General features: G+C 34.3%; 3 protein-coding genes across 4 annotated transcripts; 2 read left to right on the top strand and 1 right to left on the bottom strand.

Annotated features, from left to right (window-relative positions):
* Window positions 1-611: 611 nt before the first annotated feature.
* Window positions 612-5252, top strand: LOC101742507 (inactive peptidyl-prolyl cis-trans isomerase shutdown). Of its 2 annotated transcripts, none has more exons than XM_021349909.3 (4): window positions 612-805; window positions 1894-2197; window positions 3403-3602; window positions 4155-5252. In XM_021349909.3, the coding sequence occupies exons 1-4, from the start codon at window positions 768-770 to the stop codon at window positions 4975-4977; spliced, it is 1365 nt and encodes a 454-aa protein (XP_021205584.2). In that variant the 5' UTR covers window positions 612-767; the 3' UTR covers window positions 4978-5252. The 2 variants fall into 2 exon arrangements, with proteins under 2 accessions (XP_021205584.2, XP_021205585.2); XM_021349910.3 differs by having other exon boundaries at window positions 647-805; window positions 3403-3469.
* Window positions 5253-6523: 1271 nt separating this feature from the next.
* On the bottom strand, window positions 6524-10010 carry LOC692987 (prohibitin protein WPH). The gene is given in 5 exon segments (NM_001046824.1): window positions 6524-7114; window positions 7760-7941; window positions 8835-8996; window positions 9568-9657; window positions 9900-10010. Coding segments are annotated over 4 exon segments (825 nt in total). The 5' UTR covers window positions 9656-9657; window positions 9900-10010; the 3' UTR covers window positions 6524-6721.
* Window positions 10011-17287: 7277 nt separating this feature from the next.
* On the top strand, window positions 17288-20095 carry LOC101742355 (uncharacterized). The gene is made up of 4 exons (XM_012692921.4): window positions 17288-17453; window positions 17940-18104; window positions 18898-19027; window positions 19890-20095. The coding sequence occupies exons 1-4, from the start codon at window positions 17367-17369 to the stop codon at window positions 20027-20029; spliced, it is 522 nt and encodes a 173-aa protein (XP_012548375.2). The 5' UTR covers window positions 17288-17366; the 3' UTR covers window positions 20030-20095.
* The last annotated feature ends 479 nt before the right edge of the window (window positions 20096-20574 follow it).

Raw genomic sequence — 20574 nt, 5'->3', positions numbered from 1 at the left:
ATAGTTTTATAACACTATTGTCAACTCGTTAAATATTTAATAATTAAGTGATTTTAGAGAGGAACTCACAAGGAATGACGTTTGTAATTTTATTAACGAATAAATGTTCTGTAGGTGTTTTTTTTTATCAGGCGGTCCCTTGATAAGTTTAATGGTGCGGCGTACCTTCCTTGAGGTGCACTGCGGTAGTGTGTTATGGACTTTAGAGTCAGCAAAACAATTAAAATATATTGTAATAGTCTAAGAAAAACACGTACTCAAAATACGATAACATTCAGCATGCTAAAAATGGGCAGATGGGACTGTACTACGCCATATCTTTATGTTTTGCGGCAAACGACAACTTTATAAAATCAGTGTAGCAAATTTTAAAAATCGTCATATCGTTTACTTGGCAAATTTAAAGCACGAACTCGTCTTAGATTTCACATAATATCTAAATCACATCATCTTTGCACATAACAATATACTTACTTCCTATTAAAGTATAAATTCTACAAATACATTAAATCAACAATATTTAAAATAAAATGAGCCAAGAACGTTTATCGATAAAACCTACTAACATTAAAATCTTCTGGGCAGCACTAAAACCGCCATGTTTTGTGGCCAGATGACGTCACAGTGGCACGAATTTTTTGTTGACGTTTCATTTCCATAGGTTTCCTACTTCAGTGTCAAAAACTGACAACACAGTAAACGTCAGTTGACTTCGTCTAATAAAAAATCCGACTATAAATCGGAAATTTTGTGTTACGAAATTTAAAATGTGTACCGTCACTTTAGAAAATGGACTAGATCTACGGTTAGTACCTATGTTTAGTCCGTTTTTCTCCAAATTTGTTTTGTTTGCATCAAATATTTTATTATGATTCAAGAACATTTCAGCATAACTTCTTTGGAAATCAAATTAATAAGTTTTATTTATTAAACAACAAGAAGCTACTTTAGGGAAGATATTTACGATTATTTTCCTATTATTTTTTATTCTGAACGAATTTACGGCCTATCTGGTGTAGTGATTACCGTGGCTTATAGACATCACAACATGAATCCCGTAGGTAACTCACCTTGGGATAAGGGCTTAAGGCCTAGTCCACCGGTACAGGTAGTGGAATATATTTATCCAGGCTGCCAGGTGTATGGGACGTACCCTAGCACCAGTAAATGCAGTTAGCGATTCTAGCATGCTGGTATAATACTCCGAGAATGTTACTGCCCATTCTTTGATGATTGTCTTAGTCACCTGTTACAACACCCGTGGGAAGAGATAACATTATACCAAACCAACGGCTATTTCCAATATAACCACATCTTAATTAATTAAATTTTTATTTGCTGGTACAGTAGTTAGCAGCACTGACTTTTGTACTGAGGGTTGTGGATTCAATTTCCACATTGGGCAAACATAGTGAGATGAACAGGTTTGTTTGCTCTTTGTCTGGGTGTTTATTATCTATAAATATATATATATTTAAACATATATGAGTATGTTTATCAGTTTCCAGTACTTATAACACAGGGAACCCTAAATTGGGGCCTAATGAATCTAACATGATAACATTCATAATTTATTTAGAATTTTCATTTTAGTTTTTATAATGAATGACAAATGTATTTACACTTAAGTATGGTATGGTAATAGACATTAATAATATAAAAGTAGTATCAGTTGTAAGGTTTTGCGGACCAGGAAAAAGTGGACCAACTAACAACTTTTTCAGTGATTTATTTTGCTACTCAAATAAAGCACCTGTGACATGCAAACAGTATCAATCCTCTCAAATAAGAAACAGACATGAGACTGCTATTTCTTGTCAAAACCACAATTTCTTTAAAATATTTGGATAGACTGATAAATTTTAAGTCATAATAAATTATTTATTATTTCAGGGAATGTACAACTACAGGCTCTATTTTGCACATCAATGAGATATATGAAGAAAATGATGATAATGATACTACAGAGAGCAAAGTATTTAAGACAATTGACATTCTGGGAGAACCTGTAAAAAATTTTGAAGTCTTAAAAAATGAATTGATTCCTGTTGATGAAAATCACTATGTAATTAAGAAAATACTAGAAACTGGTGGAGGTATGCCCTTGCATGATGGATGCACAGTCTCAATAGCATTCTCTGGATACTGGGAAAATGAGTTACAACCATTTGACGTAATGAGTTTAAATAATCCAATGGTAAGCACAAACTTTGACCATCCTTCAAGACTTCTTGTACTATTATTGTTAACCATCTTTGTCATTTTTTTCTTAACTTTTTACACTCTCAATATGCGAATGAGCTTGCAGCCAATCTGATGTCAATTTGTTAATGGAGTTTTTAAACAGGAATGTATGACATTATATACGGTAAAAAAGAACTTAGAATGGCAGCATTATAAGTGGTTGCAACATTTACCCATTACCAGTACCAAGTTACATCTTATTAATCTTGCAGGTTTTCTTATTATTAAAAATCATATTTCATCATTGTGGTAGTTATCTATCTATATCTGATTTGTGATTGTGTGTTTCCTGAGAAATTTGGTCCCGTGATTTACACATTTGCTTTAACCCATTGGCCTACACATTATCTACTCATTTCACGAGTCTGAACAAGAAGATCAGTCACATGCCATGCCATTCAACTGTTCAGCCATGTTACCCCAACTTGTGAAAAATGTACACTTTTCATGATACACAGATTTCATATTACTGGTGGTAGGACCTTTGTTTACTGGTGGTAGGACCTTTGTTACTGGTGGTAGGACCTTTGTGAGTCCGCACGGGTAGGTACCACCATCCTGCCTATTTCTGCCGTGAAGCAGTAATGCGTTTGAGGATGGGGCAGCCGTTGTAACTAGACTGAGACCTTAGAACTTATATCTCAAGGTGGGTGGCGCATTTACGTTGTAGACGTCTATGGGCTCCAGTAACCACTTAACACCAGGTGGGCTGTGAGCTCGTCCACCCATCTAAGCAATAAAAATAAAAAAAATAAAAACACATATTTCAGTGCAACAAAACATGAAATTATAAACAATGTTTGGGTACAAATAGTAATTTTAAGATGTCTAAGATGTAATCATAATCAATTTATTAGTTGACAAAAATAATATAATTAATTTAAAGCAGATAATGAATCAATAAAATTTTTTACTTTGTAAATTTTATGAGAATTTAATGAAAAAACAAAATACTGATGTAAATGTGTTAAAGCACTGAGAAATTGATGTTTAATGTAACTAAATCCATCCTTGACTTTTCATTTCAATGTATAAAATAAAGAATTCATATCTTGATGTGTAAGGATGTGATAGAAAAGTTTAGGGTATTTAAGTTACAGTACAAACTAATTTTAAGTTTACAATCAAGTTACTTTTTAAAAACTCTTCTGTTTTCAGACTGTAGATCTCAAAGACAGTGGTTTACTACCAGGACTAGATATAGCTGTTAGATCAATGCTTGTTGGTGAGATATCACTGTTTTTATTTTCATACAAAGTAATGTATGGAGAAATGGGTATTCCACCAAGAATAAAGCCAAAATCTGATTGTGTATTCTATATTAAATTAGTCAAAAGTATGCTGACTCCAAAGGAAGGGTAAGTTTTTTACTTTTCTTAAGGTGTGACTTCGAACTCATGTCTCAAGGTGAGTGGTGGCATTATGGCATTTATGTTGTTGATGTCAATTGGCTCCACTGACCACTCAATTCCATATGGACTGTAAGGTCTTTCACCCACCTAAGCAGTAAAAATAAAAAGTGAATGAGCTATTATTTGTAAAGCAATAAATCATAATGTTGATAATATTGGTATCTTAAATAGATGCCTACAAATTATTCGAAGTGAATATATAAATACCTAAGACTTTTTAATTTACTTAACTAACTTACTTAATAATTTATAATGAAGGAATGATCAGGTAAAACAAAACAAACAATAATAGAATTAATAAAGTTTAATAATTACATGATGTAGAGCATTTTCATAACCCACATCAGAATGCACCACCTTGCCCACCTTTAACTGTGAAGCATTTCGCTTTGAAGTTAATACACACCTTATGTCTTAAACTGGGCGACACCATACACATAACACGTAAAGGAATTATGCTTTATTTATTTAAAATCTAAGACTTATTTTATTTTTCAGTGCACTGAACCTTAATGAACCCAATACATTCCAAAGAGTGCACCATGAAGTTAAGCTGCTTTATAGTTCAGGGTATTCATTGTACAAAATTAAAAATTTTTCACTAGCAATACATCTTTTCAACAAAGCAGTAAGAATATTGCATAAGTGTAGACTTGCAGATGAAGAAGACGAAAAAATACAAGAAAAGCTTCTTATCAAATTATATATTAACTTAGCTATTTGTTACAATAAAATAAACAAGCCTCTAAAAACATGTATTGCTTGTAATGAACTGAATAGATTAAATTCTTTGTGGAACAATGCCAAAGCACTTTTACAAAATGCTAGAGCCTTAAGAATGATAGGTCAGTTTGATGAAGCAGAGAAGAAACTACGAAAAGCTGAAATATTGAGTCCCAATAGCGAGGAAATGAAAACTGAAGCCAAATTACTGCAAAAATTAAAAGTATCATGTAACAAAAGCAAATTACTAGCAGAAAAAACTATAGGATTAGCACAACACAGTGCTGTGAGTGATAATTTCAAAGTAGAAGTTGAAAATTTGATAAGCAACTTCAAAGAAAACATAAATCTATGTAAATTAACCTTGCCATACAATTTAGATACAGCAGAAGTTGAGTTTATTAAAAGTACATGTATTAGAGAGAACTTATTTTTTAATAAAATTGAAAAAGATTTTGTTTCAAGCAAACAGGAAGAGTTAAGTACTTGTGAAAAAAATACAGATAACAAACATTATCTTTTGGGAAAAGAAAATGACATGGAAACTGAGATTGATATTGCAAACTCAAATGATGAAATATTCAAGTTGTTGATTTAATTCTTTTAAGTTTTAATAGGGTTGGTAGTTTTGCGTTATCTACCGTAATCACCACACCTAGCGCCGACAGATTTTTATTTTTTTTTCAAAGTTTAAAGAACTTATTGACAGGGACATTTAATACCCGAGAGGCAGTACAAAACTTCAGTTTGTTAGGCTCCTGTATACCTGACTTCCTCAAGAAGGCATTAAAATATTACCATCGTGCTCGCAGAGATGCATTGATGCCATGGATACATATTTTGATCTATAGAAATAAAAAATATTTACAAAAATGACTTTTTTTTGTACACCAAAAGGCAGTTGCGTAGGGAAAGACTAATATTTCGTCAGAAATCACTAATTTTAGATTACACAGGTATGCACAAAAAATGTTAAAGTAACATGTTAAAGGAGGAGTTCATTCCTCCGTTAACATTTTTTGTCATAAATAAGACGATTCAAATGTTCTGAATCTATCCACGTTGGCCGATTTTTTCCATCACATCTAGATTTTTTTTAGAATTATTTTTTAAATTTCAAAAATCTGGAATTCAACATACTTATGGAATATTTGTGCTGATTTAAAAGTCGGATTTCAAGGAAGATACACAAAGTTTTGCTGTTTCCTTTGTGAGTAAGACAGCCACGCAAGAGAAAAACATTACAAAATAAAAACTTGGCTACTATGAAAAAGTTTAACTCCTGGGCTTAAAAATGTGTCTCAGAAACCTTTACTGCCAAGTGAGAAAGTTTTTCTGTCATCACTTCCCATAAAGTTGGGACTCAAGAAAAACTATATCTAAAAACAATATCAATCAATAATTTTAATATCTAAAAACAAAATTTCCTCGAATCAGTGGCGCAAAATTGAAGAAAGGAATTTTTGTAAGTGCAGATTGTCATAATTCTCTTGGGAATACAAAAAGTGAGAACTACCGACAAATCATTTGGGAGCTTATTTTTGCTTATAAAGCTTTAGGATGCAATATGTCACTCAAGATTCATTTTTTGGAGTCTCATTTAGATTTCTTTCCTGAAAATCTTGGAGCCGTATCAGATGAACATGGTGAAAGGTTTCATCAGGATATAATACACATTGAAAAACGCTACAGTGGCAAATGGTCAGCAGCAATGCTTGCTGATTTTTGTTGGTCAATTCGCCGAGAAACTCCAATAGAAACGACGAAAAGGAATTGAATCTTCTCACCATAAAATGAGATAACTGACCGATATTTATTCATTTTGTGATTATAATTTAGGATTTTTCACTGTAAAACTTAGATCGTAATATTTTTTCATTTCGTTATGATAAATGATATTTCAATAATATTGTTTGTTAATTAAATAAATATTATATTGGAAATCTACGTGTGGTACTTAATTGTATGTCAGATTCCGTGTTTAGAGCACAAAATATAATGAATTCATGCTTGAAAACAAGGAGAAAAAAAAATCTTCAAACTATTTATTGTTCTAGGCAGACGGCCCAGCTTGTGTTGTGATTCTGGAATGTATAAGTCATGTGAATGTCGCAACGTATGGTCGATAATAAAACAATCTTGTTCAACAAAATTAGTGTTTAATGTAATTACATATTTTTATTTATATAACTAAGAAAAGACTACTATCTATGAACCTTTCATTAGTCTCATCAAAATGCAATTTTACATATCGTGTGTATCACGAATGCAAAGCACAGAATAAAATTCCGATTATACTGTACATTTTTCATCAACATTCAACTTGTAAACTTAACTCTAATCTAGTTCTGTGTGGGCAGATTTAGCAGCACATTTTGTCCATGCGGAAGATAAGTGACATTGCGTGATTTCGCTAGTTGATAAGCAATGTCCTCTGCCGCTTCAATACGACGAAGTTCAACAAGACCTTCGCCAGCACTTCCAAAGGACTTTGCGAGAAGTACAGCAGCCTGCGCGTCTCCCTCTGCAGCAATAACGGCAGCCTTCTTTTGTTGTTCAGCTTTCTCTACAAGGAATCTGGCTTTCTCTGCTTCTTGTTGAGCTACTTGTTTCAGTTCAACAGCCTGCGTGAATTCCTTTCCGAAGGTCAAGTGAGTGATAGAAATGTCGTCTAGGATGAGGCCGAATTGTGCTGCTCTCTCTGTTAGGCTGTCATTGACTTTTTGCGACACGATCTGTAAACAAAAATTATGTTTTGATTAAAAATTGGTCAACAATTTTGGGACAGTTTAAAGTCAAAGGAAATGGTGTTTTGATTGGTATGCTGAACTATGCCAACCTATGTGCTTAATGCTCTGTAAGATCAGTGACTGTTGCATTAGACACTTGGTAACATGGCCTGACTCATAATATGGTTAAATATGGGTAGGTGCTAAATTTTGTTATTGCCTTTCTAAGAGGAGCATGCGGCCCATCTGATGGTGAGTAGTCTCCCTCATGAGGTATAATATTAATAAGATGAAGTATGGAGTTAGTTCTAGTCTATATCACTACTTAGCACAATAAGTTCAAAGCTGTCAAGTTATCAAGTTATCAAGTTCAATGTCAAATTTCATAGCCATTATAGGTGCACTAGGCAAATTAAATTACCATTTAAATATTTTGCTGAAAAATCAGATATTCATATAAACTTAATACAAGTTTTATTGTAACACTGAGTTTAAGTTCAGAACAATCACATATTAAAATGAAAGTATGAATGTTTACAAACTGCATTAAAACAGGTTCCTTCAATTGAAAATTGGTAATCCTACAGATGATTCCTCATATAGCATAATAAGAAGTGGAGTATGTTTGTTTAAAAATAGCAAGACTTTCACCTCTCTTTGTGTAATAAGTTCTCCAGCATCGAACTGAGCAACAACTGCTTTCAGAACTTCTGAGGTAATAGATGGAAGTACTCTTTCATCATAATCAATACCAAGAATAGTGTAAATTCTTGGTAATTGATCAGGAACTGGTCTGAAGAGGATACGAAGTGTGATGTTAACATTTTGAAGATCTGAAATAAAATAAATGTTTTATTAAATTAACTACTGGTATTTTCATTATACAATGTAAACTCAAAAAAACAAATGGAAGTGGATTTATTAATTGAAGTTTTATTGAATAGAATATTTTTATTTGCTAAAATAAGAAGGTTATTTTTATCTAAAAGTATTTAAAATAGTTTGTAATTTATGTTGAGTTTATTACTCATTTTTGCTTCCTAAATTAGTTACCAATGATAATATCTTGTGAATTATTGTGCTGCACAATGTTTTAGCATGCATTAAAGTACAATACAATCTGCCTAACACCAGGGCATTTAAATTCTAATGAGTGTATTTGTAATATAAATGGATTTTTCATCTTTAATCTCAATTCATGTTTAATTTTTTACAATACAAGAGTATAGTCACATCATCCATATTGTTGCTTTATTATTCTTACAAATGTTGACATTCTGATGTTCTATCATTAAACATCACAGAAGTATATATTTTTTGGCTGATGTATCAATTCACTTGCCTTTGCTTTGCCATTTCATGAAAGTAAGTATGCAAACACTTCCATAATCAAAGAAAGCCATCAATCATTCATAAGTACATGTTACACATACAACTACTCATTTCACTTGCATTGGTACTGTTGTTCTACTTGTTTTTGGTGCAAAGAAGTCTTGCAATCTAATTTGAAGAATTATATAGCTTTTTTCACACTATAAATGGGACTTTAACCTTATCTCTGAAAGTGAATGGAGGCATACTTGCTAGGTTATGAGCTCTACCACTTAATACTAATAAAAATAACATAGCTTTGAAACCCTAGAACAGAAGTATTAAAGCCAATATGATGCATTATGCTAAAGTGAATACAGATTATAAAATTTTTGCATTTTAAGCATTATCTTACCTTTACTTCCAGTAATAGTAGGAACATTTCTGGGTCGAGACCTGATGTCAAATATAATTGGCCTCTGGACCCAAGGAATGAAGAAATGTGTGCCTTCACCAACAACTAGCTGCTTAACACCAGCAAATCGATCGAAGATAACAGCTCTGTGACCACCGTCGACTGGAAACAATTATCATATATTTATAAGGATCAGCATTTTTACATGTCGCATTTTCAGTGGTTTATCACAATGACAAATAATGTATTATTTATTTATATTACATAATCCTCTGTTTTGAAGAAATTTCTTAAAGATAAGTGTATTTTTTTATATAGATTTTGTTATCATCAATTAAGGATTTAATTAATTTTACTGGTGGTAGGTGAGTCCGCGCGGGTAGGTACCACCGCCATGACTATTTCTGTCGTGAAGCAGTAATGCGTTTCGGTTTGAAGGGCAGGGCAGCCGTTGTAACTATACTGAGACCTTAGAACGCATATCTCAAGGTTGGTGGCGCATTTACGTTGTAGATGTCTATGGGCTTCAGTAACCACTTAACACCAGGTGGGCTGTGAGCTCGTCCACCCATCTAAGCAATGACAAAAAAAATATAATATCAAAGTTTCTATCAAAGATACACAAGAGCTATTTTGGGGATCCAAGCAAATGCAACTTTTATGTTTAGCATACAATACAGCTAGCAAGCTTATGCAAGGTTATAACTGATATAGTTTAAGTAAAATTATTTACCATTATACAATGCAGAATTGACAACACCTCCAACCAATGCCACGCCTAGACCGACTTGCCCAATGCGATTGAAAAGCTGTGCAGCCATATCTGAAATGAATAATTTTTCCATTTTAATTTTTTAAAATCTGAACCATGAAAGTCACTAGGTTACTTGATTAGAAATAAGTGATCGTTTTTTTTAATAAGTCGCTTAGCACAGAATGCATGATTATGGACAAAACAAACATTAAAAAGTAAAAAATTTAATTATTACCTAATTTCACAAAATGTTACTTAACCTAAAATTTTTGGAAATATAATCTTTAATAATTGTTAATTTGAAAGTTTACCTTCAAAATTTTAATGTTTTAACTCTTATTTTATTGTAGACGTAACAACTAACATAAAAGATTGAAAAATTATAGTTTCAAACGGGAAGACAAAAATTGTGCCGCAACGAGAGAAACATAGATTATAACAATAATAGTGATGTTACATATGATATTCTGAAGTGTCGAATCAGGTAGACTAGAGTCCTTGTAATTGTTCATGAACTCGACTTAAAATATTCGAACACAGAGAAATTGAGTAAATTTCGTCGAGAAATATTTATATACAAGGTATTTATGGTTGTGGGATTCATGTTATAAGTATACAAGAATAGGTGCCACAACGCTGCCTATTTTGGCCGCGAAGCAGTCCAGCGTTCTGGTTTGAATGGTGAAATAGAATGATTAAGGGTGAGACCGATATATTAGTATTCATTAAGATATTCTTAATACAGCTTGTATTCGTGTGTCGGTAATCCGTCGCATTCTGATCTGCTAATATTCCGTATTCACTTTATTCATAACACTTAGCTAACTCACATCGGTCGGGTTGTATCTATCACTCGAAAATATACTGGCATACGCCGTACGATGCTAGTGGGAATTTTTAAATACATTACGTTTTAATGTTTGATCCTTCATTTCTTGATTCAACTAAAGATTCTACTCAAGGCAAAATAGTGCATTTTTACATTTATTAGAATAAAATCGGGGAGCTTTATTTTCATTATTTTAATTTTATTTTCTGTTCCCTTCGAATTAGTTGGTTTTAAAACGATGATTTGGAAAACGGAAGTAGGTAGTTGATATTGTTTACCAATTTCATAAATTAAATTATTTTTACACAAAACGTAATACGGCCAGAACTAAATTAAGTGTTTTACGTAATAAATTATGATGAAAATATATTTTTGCGGTGGTATTTAATTATCTTCTAAGAAATTCTCAAAATATAAATAAAAGTTTGATTTTTGAATCGAAATGACTTTCTAAACAAACGGTTCGTGGATTATAATATTATAACTGTTGTGTAGGTACCCACTAGCCACCTCAGTACCGTGTAAGAGGATTTTTTCAAAATCTGGTGAACTCATTACTGACCGACGTACCAGTCTTTCGGTAGAAAAAGTAAAAAAGCTGATGTTTTTATGCACCAATAAGAAATAAATAATATTACTAACTTGTTGTTTATATTAATATACAATGTTGACCAAATTCTGATTTAATAATAATATTCATTTTAATGTATATAATATTATTTGTAAAATATTTAGTATGAAGTCAAATTCCTAGATACAATATACTATTTATATTATTAATAACTAATTTATGTGTATTATCTATGATTATTAACTTATTTCACGAATACCGTATTAGGTTTAACTCGTTTACCCGTTTTATCGAAGTATATTAAGATATCAGGATATTCACGTATTAGTTAAGGTATTATAATATTACATAATGAATATATTAGTATTAGCTAATATTGACAAATATCGGTATTAACCATAGACCTATATAGGTTTCCTACTTCAGTGGTATTAACCCATCTTTGAGAATGATAGTAATGCCGGCCACTCACATGCGGGCAAATATTCGTACATTGTACGAATGTTTGCGCGCATGTGAAGGGCCGTCAAACATTCATTCGTAAACTTAGCAGCTGTGCAAATGGGTTCGCATACTCAATTTGCGAACCCGTTTGCGCTTCCTCCTTCACTTGTTTACGAATGTCTCACGAATTTCTCCTCCTTTTTAATTCATCAATAGAACATTGAAGAGAAAAAGAGTTTTGAATTCTTTCCCAGACATCATTAACAGCCATGCTGTTTTTATGGGATTTCTTTTGATGAAGATACGCTACACAGTAGACGTCACGAACTATGAAAATATGAAAATGGCGATACGTCCGTTACCTTCGCAATCGTCGGCGCAACTGGCCAAACGAATGTGTGGGGGACTACACGAAGGTTCGCGGTTCGCGCACTTTGATGTCTGTTAAAAAACCGACACAGCTTGGCAAACCACGAATGTAGCGAAAACCTTGCATAATCATTTGCAAATGTCGTCCTACACTTGCGGGTTTGCGTATTCGTGCGCATGTGAGTGATCGGTGCAATGATACTGTACAATTGCGTTGTTTGAGTTGTTTCGTTATCTACCAAAACCATAGAAAATACATTTAAATCAAAACACTTCATTTCGAATTTTCTGTCACACGCCGTATCAGCCGTATATCATTTGATGAACTTTATTCTTGAGAACATGTTGGAATGATCACATGTAATGTTTTTTCTTTTATAAGTCGACACTAGACGATGACCGTTTTTTTTATAAGTGGCTTAACAACGCCATCTGCTGAAATAGCTTTAGTGTTATTGTGTCTTTAAAGCAGTTAGTTGAAATTATGAAAAATAGTATTATTATTCGCCAATAGATGTCGGGAAGATATCAATAAAGTTGATTATTGAAAACACAAATAAAACATTTTCTGAAAATAAATCGTAGCTAGATCGATTTATCGCCCCCGCAATCCCCTGTATACTAAATTTTATAAAAATCGTTATATATATATATATATCTAGTCTTGCTATAAATACTGAGACAATGGAAAAAAAACGATTGCAAATAACATTTATTAGTTTTACAGTGTGTTAGTTTAATACATAAATATAAAACAATTTAAAGTATAAAAAGCTTATTCGAAGTGTTCTCTATTGGCTGCAATACAGTCTTTTAAACGTTGAGGTCAGTTATCAATAGAAGCACGCACTCTTTCCATGAGAAAAATTTTCACTGCCAATCGTACGGATTGTTTTAGGGACTCCAAATTATCATGGCGCTTAGAGCAAGCCGTACTCTCTAAAACTGACCATAAATCATATTCCAGCGGATTAAGATCGGGACTAGACGACGGCCAGTCTTCAGCTCTGATGAAGTCCGAAACGTTCGTTTCCAACCAAGACTGCGTAGACCGAGCTTTATGACCTGGCGCCGAGTCTTGCTGGAAGGACCATTCTTGATTATAGTGCTGTTAAGGGGCTTCACTACCTTCTCAAGAATGGTATCTTGATTCACTTGTGCCGATGTTTTTATACCTTTTTCACAAAAATATGGCTCAGTCACTCTTTCATAGCTAATACTCCACCAAACCATCACTGAAGTCGGATAGTGCGCACGTTGCACTCTGTCGACTAATTGGGAAGCTTCCTTAGATCTTTGAGCATAAATACGGTCATTTTGTTTGTTAAAATGTTGCTCAATTGTAAAAAAATTCTCATCCGTAAACAAAAATTTTCTATGACCTTCCTTTGCGCACCGCTTCAGTAGTTGTTTCGATTTTACCACCCTATTCTCTTTTAAATTATCAGTTAACAAATGACCAGTACGTCTCTTATAGGCTGCAAGTCCCTAAGTCATCTTTTAAAATACGCGACATGATTCTAGGTGCTAAAATGAAAAATTTATGGCCAGACTAAGTATATATACTTAGTCTTATATATACTTAGGCCATAAATACTGTTACAATTAAAAATCAACAAAATATTACATTTGAATTTGGAATCTGTCATTTTTATATGATTGCTCATTGAGTTTTCTCATTTTGGCGCCAATACATTGTACAATATTTTGCGATATTAAAATGGAGTGGGGTGATAAAGAGAACCGAATCGCTGTGATTGCATTACACAAAGTAGGTATGGAGCCAAATGCAATTTTTAAAACTCTCCATACGCTTGGTATTAGTAAAATGTTTGTGTACCGGGCTATTAATAGGTGCAATGAGACCTCCTCTGTTTGTGACAGAAAAAGATTTGGCCGACCACGGAGTGTTCGTACGAAAAAGGTGGTCAAAGCAGTAAGGGAAAGAATTCGAAGAAATCCTGTCCGAAAGCAAAAGATTTTATCTCGGGAGATGAAGATAGCACCTAGAACCATGTCGCGTATTTTAAAAGATGACTGAGGACTTGCAGCCTATAAGAGACGTACTGGTCATTTCTTAACTGATAATTTAAATGAGAATAGGGTGGTAAAATCGAAACAACTACTGAAGCGGTACGCAAAGGGAGGTCATAGAAAAATTTTGTTTACGGATGAGAATTTTTTTACAATTGAGCAACATTTTAACAAACAAAATGACCGTATTTATGCTCAAAGGAAGCTTCCCAATTAGTCGACAGAATGCAACGTGGGGTATTAGCTATGAAGGAGTGACTGAGACATACTTTTGTGAAAAAGGTATCAAAACATCGGCACAAGTGTATCAAGATACCCTTCTTGAGAAGGTAGTGAAGCCCATTAACAACACCATGTTCAATAATCAAAAATGGTCCTTCCAGCCAGACTCGGCGCCAGGTCATAAAGCTCAGTCTACGCAGTCTTGGTTGGAAACGAACGCTTCGGACTTTATCAGAGCTGAAGAGTGGCCGTCGTCTAGTCCCGATCTTAATCCGCGGGATTATGATTTATGGTCAGTTTTAGAGAGTACGGCTTGCTCAAAACGCCATGATAATTTGGAGTCCCTAAAACAATCCGTACGATTGACCGTGAAAAATTTTCCCATAGAAAGAGTGCGTGCTTCTATTGATAACTGGCTTCAACGTTTAAAGGACTGTATTGCAGCCAATAGAGATCACTTCGAATGAGCTTTTTATACTTTAAATTGTTTTATATTTATGTATTAAACTAACACACTGTAAAAGTAATAAATGTTATTTGCAATAGATTTTTTTTATTTTTAATTGTAACAAATACTGTTAATACTATAATAAAATACTGTTAATACTATTACTATATTATAAATACTATGGCCAGACTAAGTATATATTCTATATATAATCTGAATCTCGGAAACGGTTCCAACGATTTTTATAAAATTTAGTATACAGGGGATTTCGGGGGCGATAAATCGATCTAGCTACGATTTATTTTCAGAAAATGTTGTTTTATTCGTGTTTTCAATAATCAACTTTATTGATATCTTATCCCTTCGTTAGGTAACACTTTACAAAGTATGCATACGTCTGATTATAGCTATGCGAGAGTTGCCAAAGGGTCGTGGTTCGTTGGGAAAGTCAATCTTCAAAACGATCTGGGTCTTGAAACTATTAGGGTATCCAGCCTAGAGAGGCCACGTACCCTAGTCCTGTCTTGAAAGTTAGGTGGTTATTACGAATCAATGATAAATTAAACATAAAATAAATAATGGTCGTTTTAATCAGTTTACATCTGTGGGAGGTCGTTGGCTGGGTGGCCAATTATGCAATAAGGACCAATAAGCAAATCATTCTATCCGTATGTTTGCGTCTGAGACAATCATTCACTTAACTGATTAAAAGTAAATTAATATTCGCATTTATCCATCTATTCAAATTCATATACACACGATGTTTTCTAAGTAAATCATATAATATGTACCTACACGTACGAATCATCGTAATGACACTTGAAGTAAATTTTGTATTATTGAAAATTTTAATATTTTAAATTAGCTACCACAAGTGATTGTGGTGATGACGCCGACACGTATCATCAAAGATTATTGAAACATTTTTAACAGACAATCAGTCCACCGTGAATTTACTGTTATGGGTCAAGTGTGTGGCGGCATCTATCAGCTAACCTGGAAACCTGAATCTTAATTTCTGTTTTATTGCTTCAATGGGTGGACGAGCTCACGGCCCACCTGGTATGAAGTGATTACCGGAGCCTATAGACATACGGCGTACATACCGACACCCACGAAGATACTGAGAATGAATCTATTTCTAAAATACTTAGAAGACTAAAGCATACATTAAAAACAAAAGAAGGTAAAGTTAAGTAATCCAGGCGCTTAGTAACAGAAATTGACGTAATTACTTCAATACGCCACGTAGGGCACCGGTGACCTACACAGCAGTCAAAGGGCTAACGTGTATTACACTAAATGGTAGCACCCATCCATGTATTTAATCTATTTTTGAAACTCGAACATGTTCGAACATAATATTAATGATATAAACAAAATATGATCTGCCAAGACAATGAACTATGACATTGTGATTCGTCGAAAAAACAAAAGTTCAAATTTCTTTTGTTTATCATCAGTGAATGGGTACTGACGCCAAATTAAATAGGTAAGTATTTCTCTTATCTGTCTCAAAAGATGTATGTCGCAGTCATGTGTAAAAGTTAGTCATAATAATATTTATTATTGTAGGATTTTTGTAATATCACCATATTATTTTCGTTCAGAATAATCATAAACCCACAGGACGTCAAGTCAGTAGTAGTCATTATCACATCATCATCATCGTCAGCATCACCATCTGTCAGTCGGCGGGCTAGTCCAAGCCCGCCTGGACGGCGCCTCCAACTCGTAACCTCGGGATACCTCAGTGGGTCGGAACCAGGATGGGATGGGGCGTGCGATAACTGTAAGAGGCGTGTAGAGCGCGAGAGTCATATACTTTGTGTTATTCAGCTGTGCATACGGGATACGAACGTTTGAATCTTTTTGTTTAAGTCGCATTCAAAGGTGTGGCACTGTTCGTTGGCTGTTCTCCGATCTGGTACAAGCACTTCCCACATTAATCATATTCTGACAGCATATATGGGCCAGGCGAAAAGTAAGAAGGCGTCCTCGGTTGCATTTCACCCAGTATTCGAGGATAGGACATCTACCCTCTGGACTATACCTCCAGTACGAATGGCCCAGATTGGGCCTAGGACGGGGACGCACCCCGGGCATCGGCTCGCCACCGGTAATCAGTGTTCTAAGTGCGAGTTTTTTTAAGTTCTCGATCGCGTAAAAGCTTGCAACAAGTCCACTACGTTTGCCGCTAGGGGCGCTGTTCCAACTCTATACACAAATTTGAGTTAACTTTGACGCGATCAAGAAGTTAAAAAACTCGCACTGAGCACACATGACTATTTAAATCTCGCTAAGTGTATTATTATAACAAATTGTGATTCAATAATAATATGGTGGTACGTCGCAAACTCTCGTTGTAAATGTTACGAATTAAATCTTCACCGTGGAAGTCAATCGTGAACAATTGTTGAGTACGTATTTCATTAGAAAAATTTGTACCCGCGTGCGGGATAACATCGTGCAATAAAAATCAAACCCGCAAAATTATAATTTGCGTAATTACTGGTGGCAGGACCTCTTGTGAGTCCGCACGGGTAGGTACCACCGCCCCGCCTATTTCTGCCGTGAAGAGTAATGCGTTTCGGTTTGTAGGGTGGGGCAGACGTTGTAGCTATGCTGAGACCTTAGAACTGATATCTCAAGGTGGGTGGCGCATTTACGTTGTAGATGTCTATGGGCTCCAGTAACCACTTAATATCAGGTGGGCTGTGAGCTCGTCCACCCATATAAGCAATAAAAAAAAAAGAATTAAATCTTTGTGTTATATTGCTGTAACAAATAAATCGCACTGTATATAACAAATATATTCATTAGTATGTTGTGTGTGACCGCGTAATCAGCACGAAACTAAAATGCACGTTAAAGTCCCAGATGTGAAGAAATGTTGTTTTTGCATTCCTTTACGGCGAGGGATACTTTTGTTTGGGATTGTAAATATTGTAAGTAGTATTAGTTATTAGTCCTTTTTATATAACTGAGTTCGTACATGATGGCGCTAGGTTAATTGTATATCCTGCGGAGTTTCCATCATGCGTTTTTATTTGCAGGGAAGCACTTAATAGCCGTTATCCTAATGCAATTAGGATTCACTATCCAATTAATTGTATTATAGTTTGACTACGCATATATAAATAGCGTATTTCTAATGTATCAGATTTAATAATTAATAAAACACATACTTTTTTTTGTTAATACAAATTATTTGCTTCAGTTAATGCGTTCCGTTACTAGGCGAATTTCTGAACGTCATAATTACAGATAAAAATTTTTTTTTCAAAAATATTATTATATTCTTAAATATGGTAATATTTCCTGCCTTTCTTTCGTTTTGCCTACATGTGGAGAAACGGCAATTTCGGAGATGTTACATTTGAAAAGATTTCCGAGTTGTCGTGAATTGATTCAAAAGTTATTGATTGTTCTAGATTATATCCATCGTAGCTGTGTCGTTTCTAGTTATCACGACAGAGCTACACAGGTCAACGGCATTGAACGACAATACTATGGAGGTGACTACCTCTACTGTTCTCTTCAGTATCTTTGGAATGAGCATGATATTAAATATCTTGCTACTCGTGGCTGGATATCAGGTATATTAGATCTTTTTTCATGAAACAATACCTATCGTAGGTTAGTACGGATAAAAAATAATGTTTAAATTGGTTTTTTTTTATTGCTTAGATGGGTGGACGAGCTCACAGCCCACCTGGTGTTAAGTGGTTACTGGAGCCCATAGACATCTACAACGTAAATGCGCCGCCCGCCTTGAGATAAGTTCTAAGGTCTCAGTATAGTTACAACGGCTGCCCCACCCTTCAAACCGCGCAGACTCACAAGAGGTCCTACCACCAGTACAAGTGTGTGCTTTTTCATTAAATTGGTGCAACCGTCACTAAATTTATTGTTTTTAAATTAAAATTTTATTATTTATTTATAAGGAACAAATTCATTTGCCGAAGGGACGCATCCTATATTGGCGAATTTTTTTTTTCTTATTTATTCGGTAATAGCAAGGGGCTATTCCATATTTTTCCTACCTAGTCGCTGAGAGCCTAGGGTAGCTATTCTAGTTACGCCCGGACGGGTAGGTGAGCTCACGGGCTCAACCTGAGACAATTTGCTAACGCAAGCCTCAGCAAGAGCAGTGCTACGCAGATTCTACCACCGGGTAGGAATGGCGACTCACTCAGAAGATCTGTGAGTTACTCAGTGGCTTAATTGGCGATAAAATATAATTTATCTATGTAGTATTAAAATAATATTGTGAGCCGGATTATGGCGGAGTATCGATAGCTTAGTTAACCGGATATCTTTGTAGGTACTCGTCTGATAAAAGTTTGAAATTGTATAGAATTTTTAAACGAATAGTTGAAATGTTTCCAGAAAGACATCTCAATGTTGCGTTTGTATAATTATTACGGCGTGGTCACTATATTCGCGGCATTGATCCCAACTTTCATGCTGCTCTCTCGGAAGATGGTTTTCAAAGTTTTGGCCGCCTTCATAGCTATAGGTAATCCATATTGGTAGGTAACATGTTAGTAAGTAGTAGTTACTAAGTGATTATTATTCACACAACATCAAATGCAATACATAGATAAGTGGATTTTTTATATTTGTATTACTATTACTAAATTAGAGAGGTATCTATAGTTCGTATTCACTTTTCTACTTCTAATGTATAATAATGTAATGGTATATTGTATAATAAATAAATGGTAATGGTATAATAAATAACCTGTATGGGTATATTAAGGTGTAATGTAGGTACATTTATAGTTTATATATAGTAAATTGTATGAAGTATGGGGTTTCACGTCCACCCATTCAAGGAATAAAAATATAATAATAAGTTAAAATAAAACGAGTTGTGTTTTAGAAAAGTAATCTGTACACTCTCAGAATTCTCCAATAATGTAGTTAAATTTACCTAAAATACGAAATTACAATTTCATTTTTTTACGATTTTATTTGATTTCATTGAAAATACGCATAGGTACATAAACATTACAGATTTATTTCAACTTAAATTACTTAAATTCAATGATATTTTATATGTAAAAGAAGCAGATATGTTTCAAGCGCACGCCAAGTGAAGACTCGAAAACAGGCCAATTGGGACGTTTCGTCTTTAGTCGCGTCTAAACAAATGCAATAATAATAATAACCAGTGCAATCGTTCCAATTATAGCTATCTTTTTTCTCACGCGCTTATCCCATCTTTTGTACTTTTCATTAATGCTACTTGTCAACATGTGTGTGCACTATATCGGTAGGTATGCAGATATATATGGCGCGATCAGATTTGAAGAGTCAGTTACTATGAAGATAACATTTCTGTTGTATAAAAAATCATTGCTTAAATTACATTTCAGCAATGCAAATTTACGTCATCATATTAGTGAGGAGTGAAATTGTCAAGCTAGAAAAGGCTCAAATAAAAATAGACGATGAAGTACCGCCGCCGTGTCCCGAGGAGGCTTTTGTTGATGCCGATACAGAAACTTTACTGTAGCTAACGTTTTAAACCCGTAAGTCGATCTTTGGAAATGATAAATGAAAAATAAAAATATTAATGATATTCTGGTTTTATTTCTGAAGTAGAGTATTTAGTTTTCAATGAATTAATTTTATGTGTGCTCGCAACTTGGTTCGTCTGCAATGTCCTTTCGCGTTAGACCTGTTTTCAGCAATGGGATGAAAGGTAGAATGGAATGGGATGGGAAAGGATGGGTGAAATGAGATAGAGTACCCAAAATAATTGCGAGGGTTTGCACTGTTTCTAAAATTTATTCTATGATTTGGACATGAAAATCTAACCGTCTGTACAGCGCTACTTTCGTATTTACAATTTTAGTATTGATGAGCCAAGTACCAAGCGCTGCTTTTTTTTGGGTCAAGAGAAAATCGCCGGACTCGGGTCTACGCGCTGCGGGCGGTTGGTGGGCATGTCGGAGTTGAACCGATTAAAACCTCCTATGGCCAGCTTATGTCCAAAATTCGGATGAGACAGACCTTTTCCTCAATATCGGTAATTAAAAAAATGTATCTAATTTCGGT

This window comes from Bombyx mori, chromosome 4 (assembly GCF_030269925.1).
Source record: "Bombyx mori chromosome 4, ASM3026992v2".
Classification (NCBI taxonomy): Eukaryota; Metazoa; Arthropoda; class Insecta; order Lepidoptera; family Bombycidae; genus Bombyx; species Bombyx mori.
The sequence above is the reverse complement of the archived record's forward strand: the minus strand, read 5'-3'. Positions and strand labels throughout refer to the sequence as shown.

What these genes read in the sequence shown, in the direction of transcription:
- LOC101742507 (XM_021349909.3), top strand. Translation starts at nt 768, where the DNA reads ATGTGTACCGTCACTTTAGAAAATGGACTAGATCTACG. An exon ending in GAAAATGGACTAGATCTACG is followed by an intron (nt 806 to 1,893) that starts GTTAGTACCTAT and finishes TTATTATTTCAG; the next exon opens with GGAATGTACAACTACAGGCT. An exon ending in TGAGTTTAAATAATCCAATG is followed by an intron (nt 2,198 to 3,402) that starts GTAAGCACAAAC and finishes TTCTGTTTTCAG; the next exon opens with ACTGTAGATCTCAAAGACAG.
- LOC101742355 (XM_012692921.4), top strand. Translation starts at nt 17,367, where the DNA reads ATGCACGTTAAAGTCCCAGATGTGAAGAAATGTTGTTTTTGCATTCCT. An exon ending in TGTTTGGGATTGTAAATATT is followed by an intron (nt 17,454 to 17,939) that starts GTAAGTAGTATT and finishes TGATTGTTCTAG; the next exon opens with ATTATATCCATCGTAGCTGT. An exon ending in GGCCGCCTTCATAGCTATAG is followed by an intron (nt 19,028 to 19,889) that starts GTAATCCATATT and finishes ATTACATTTCAG; the next exon opens with CAATGCAAATTTACGTCATC.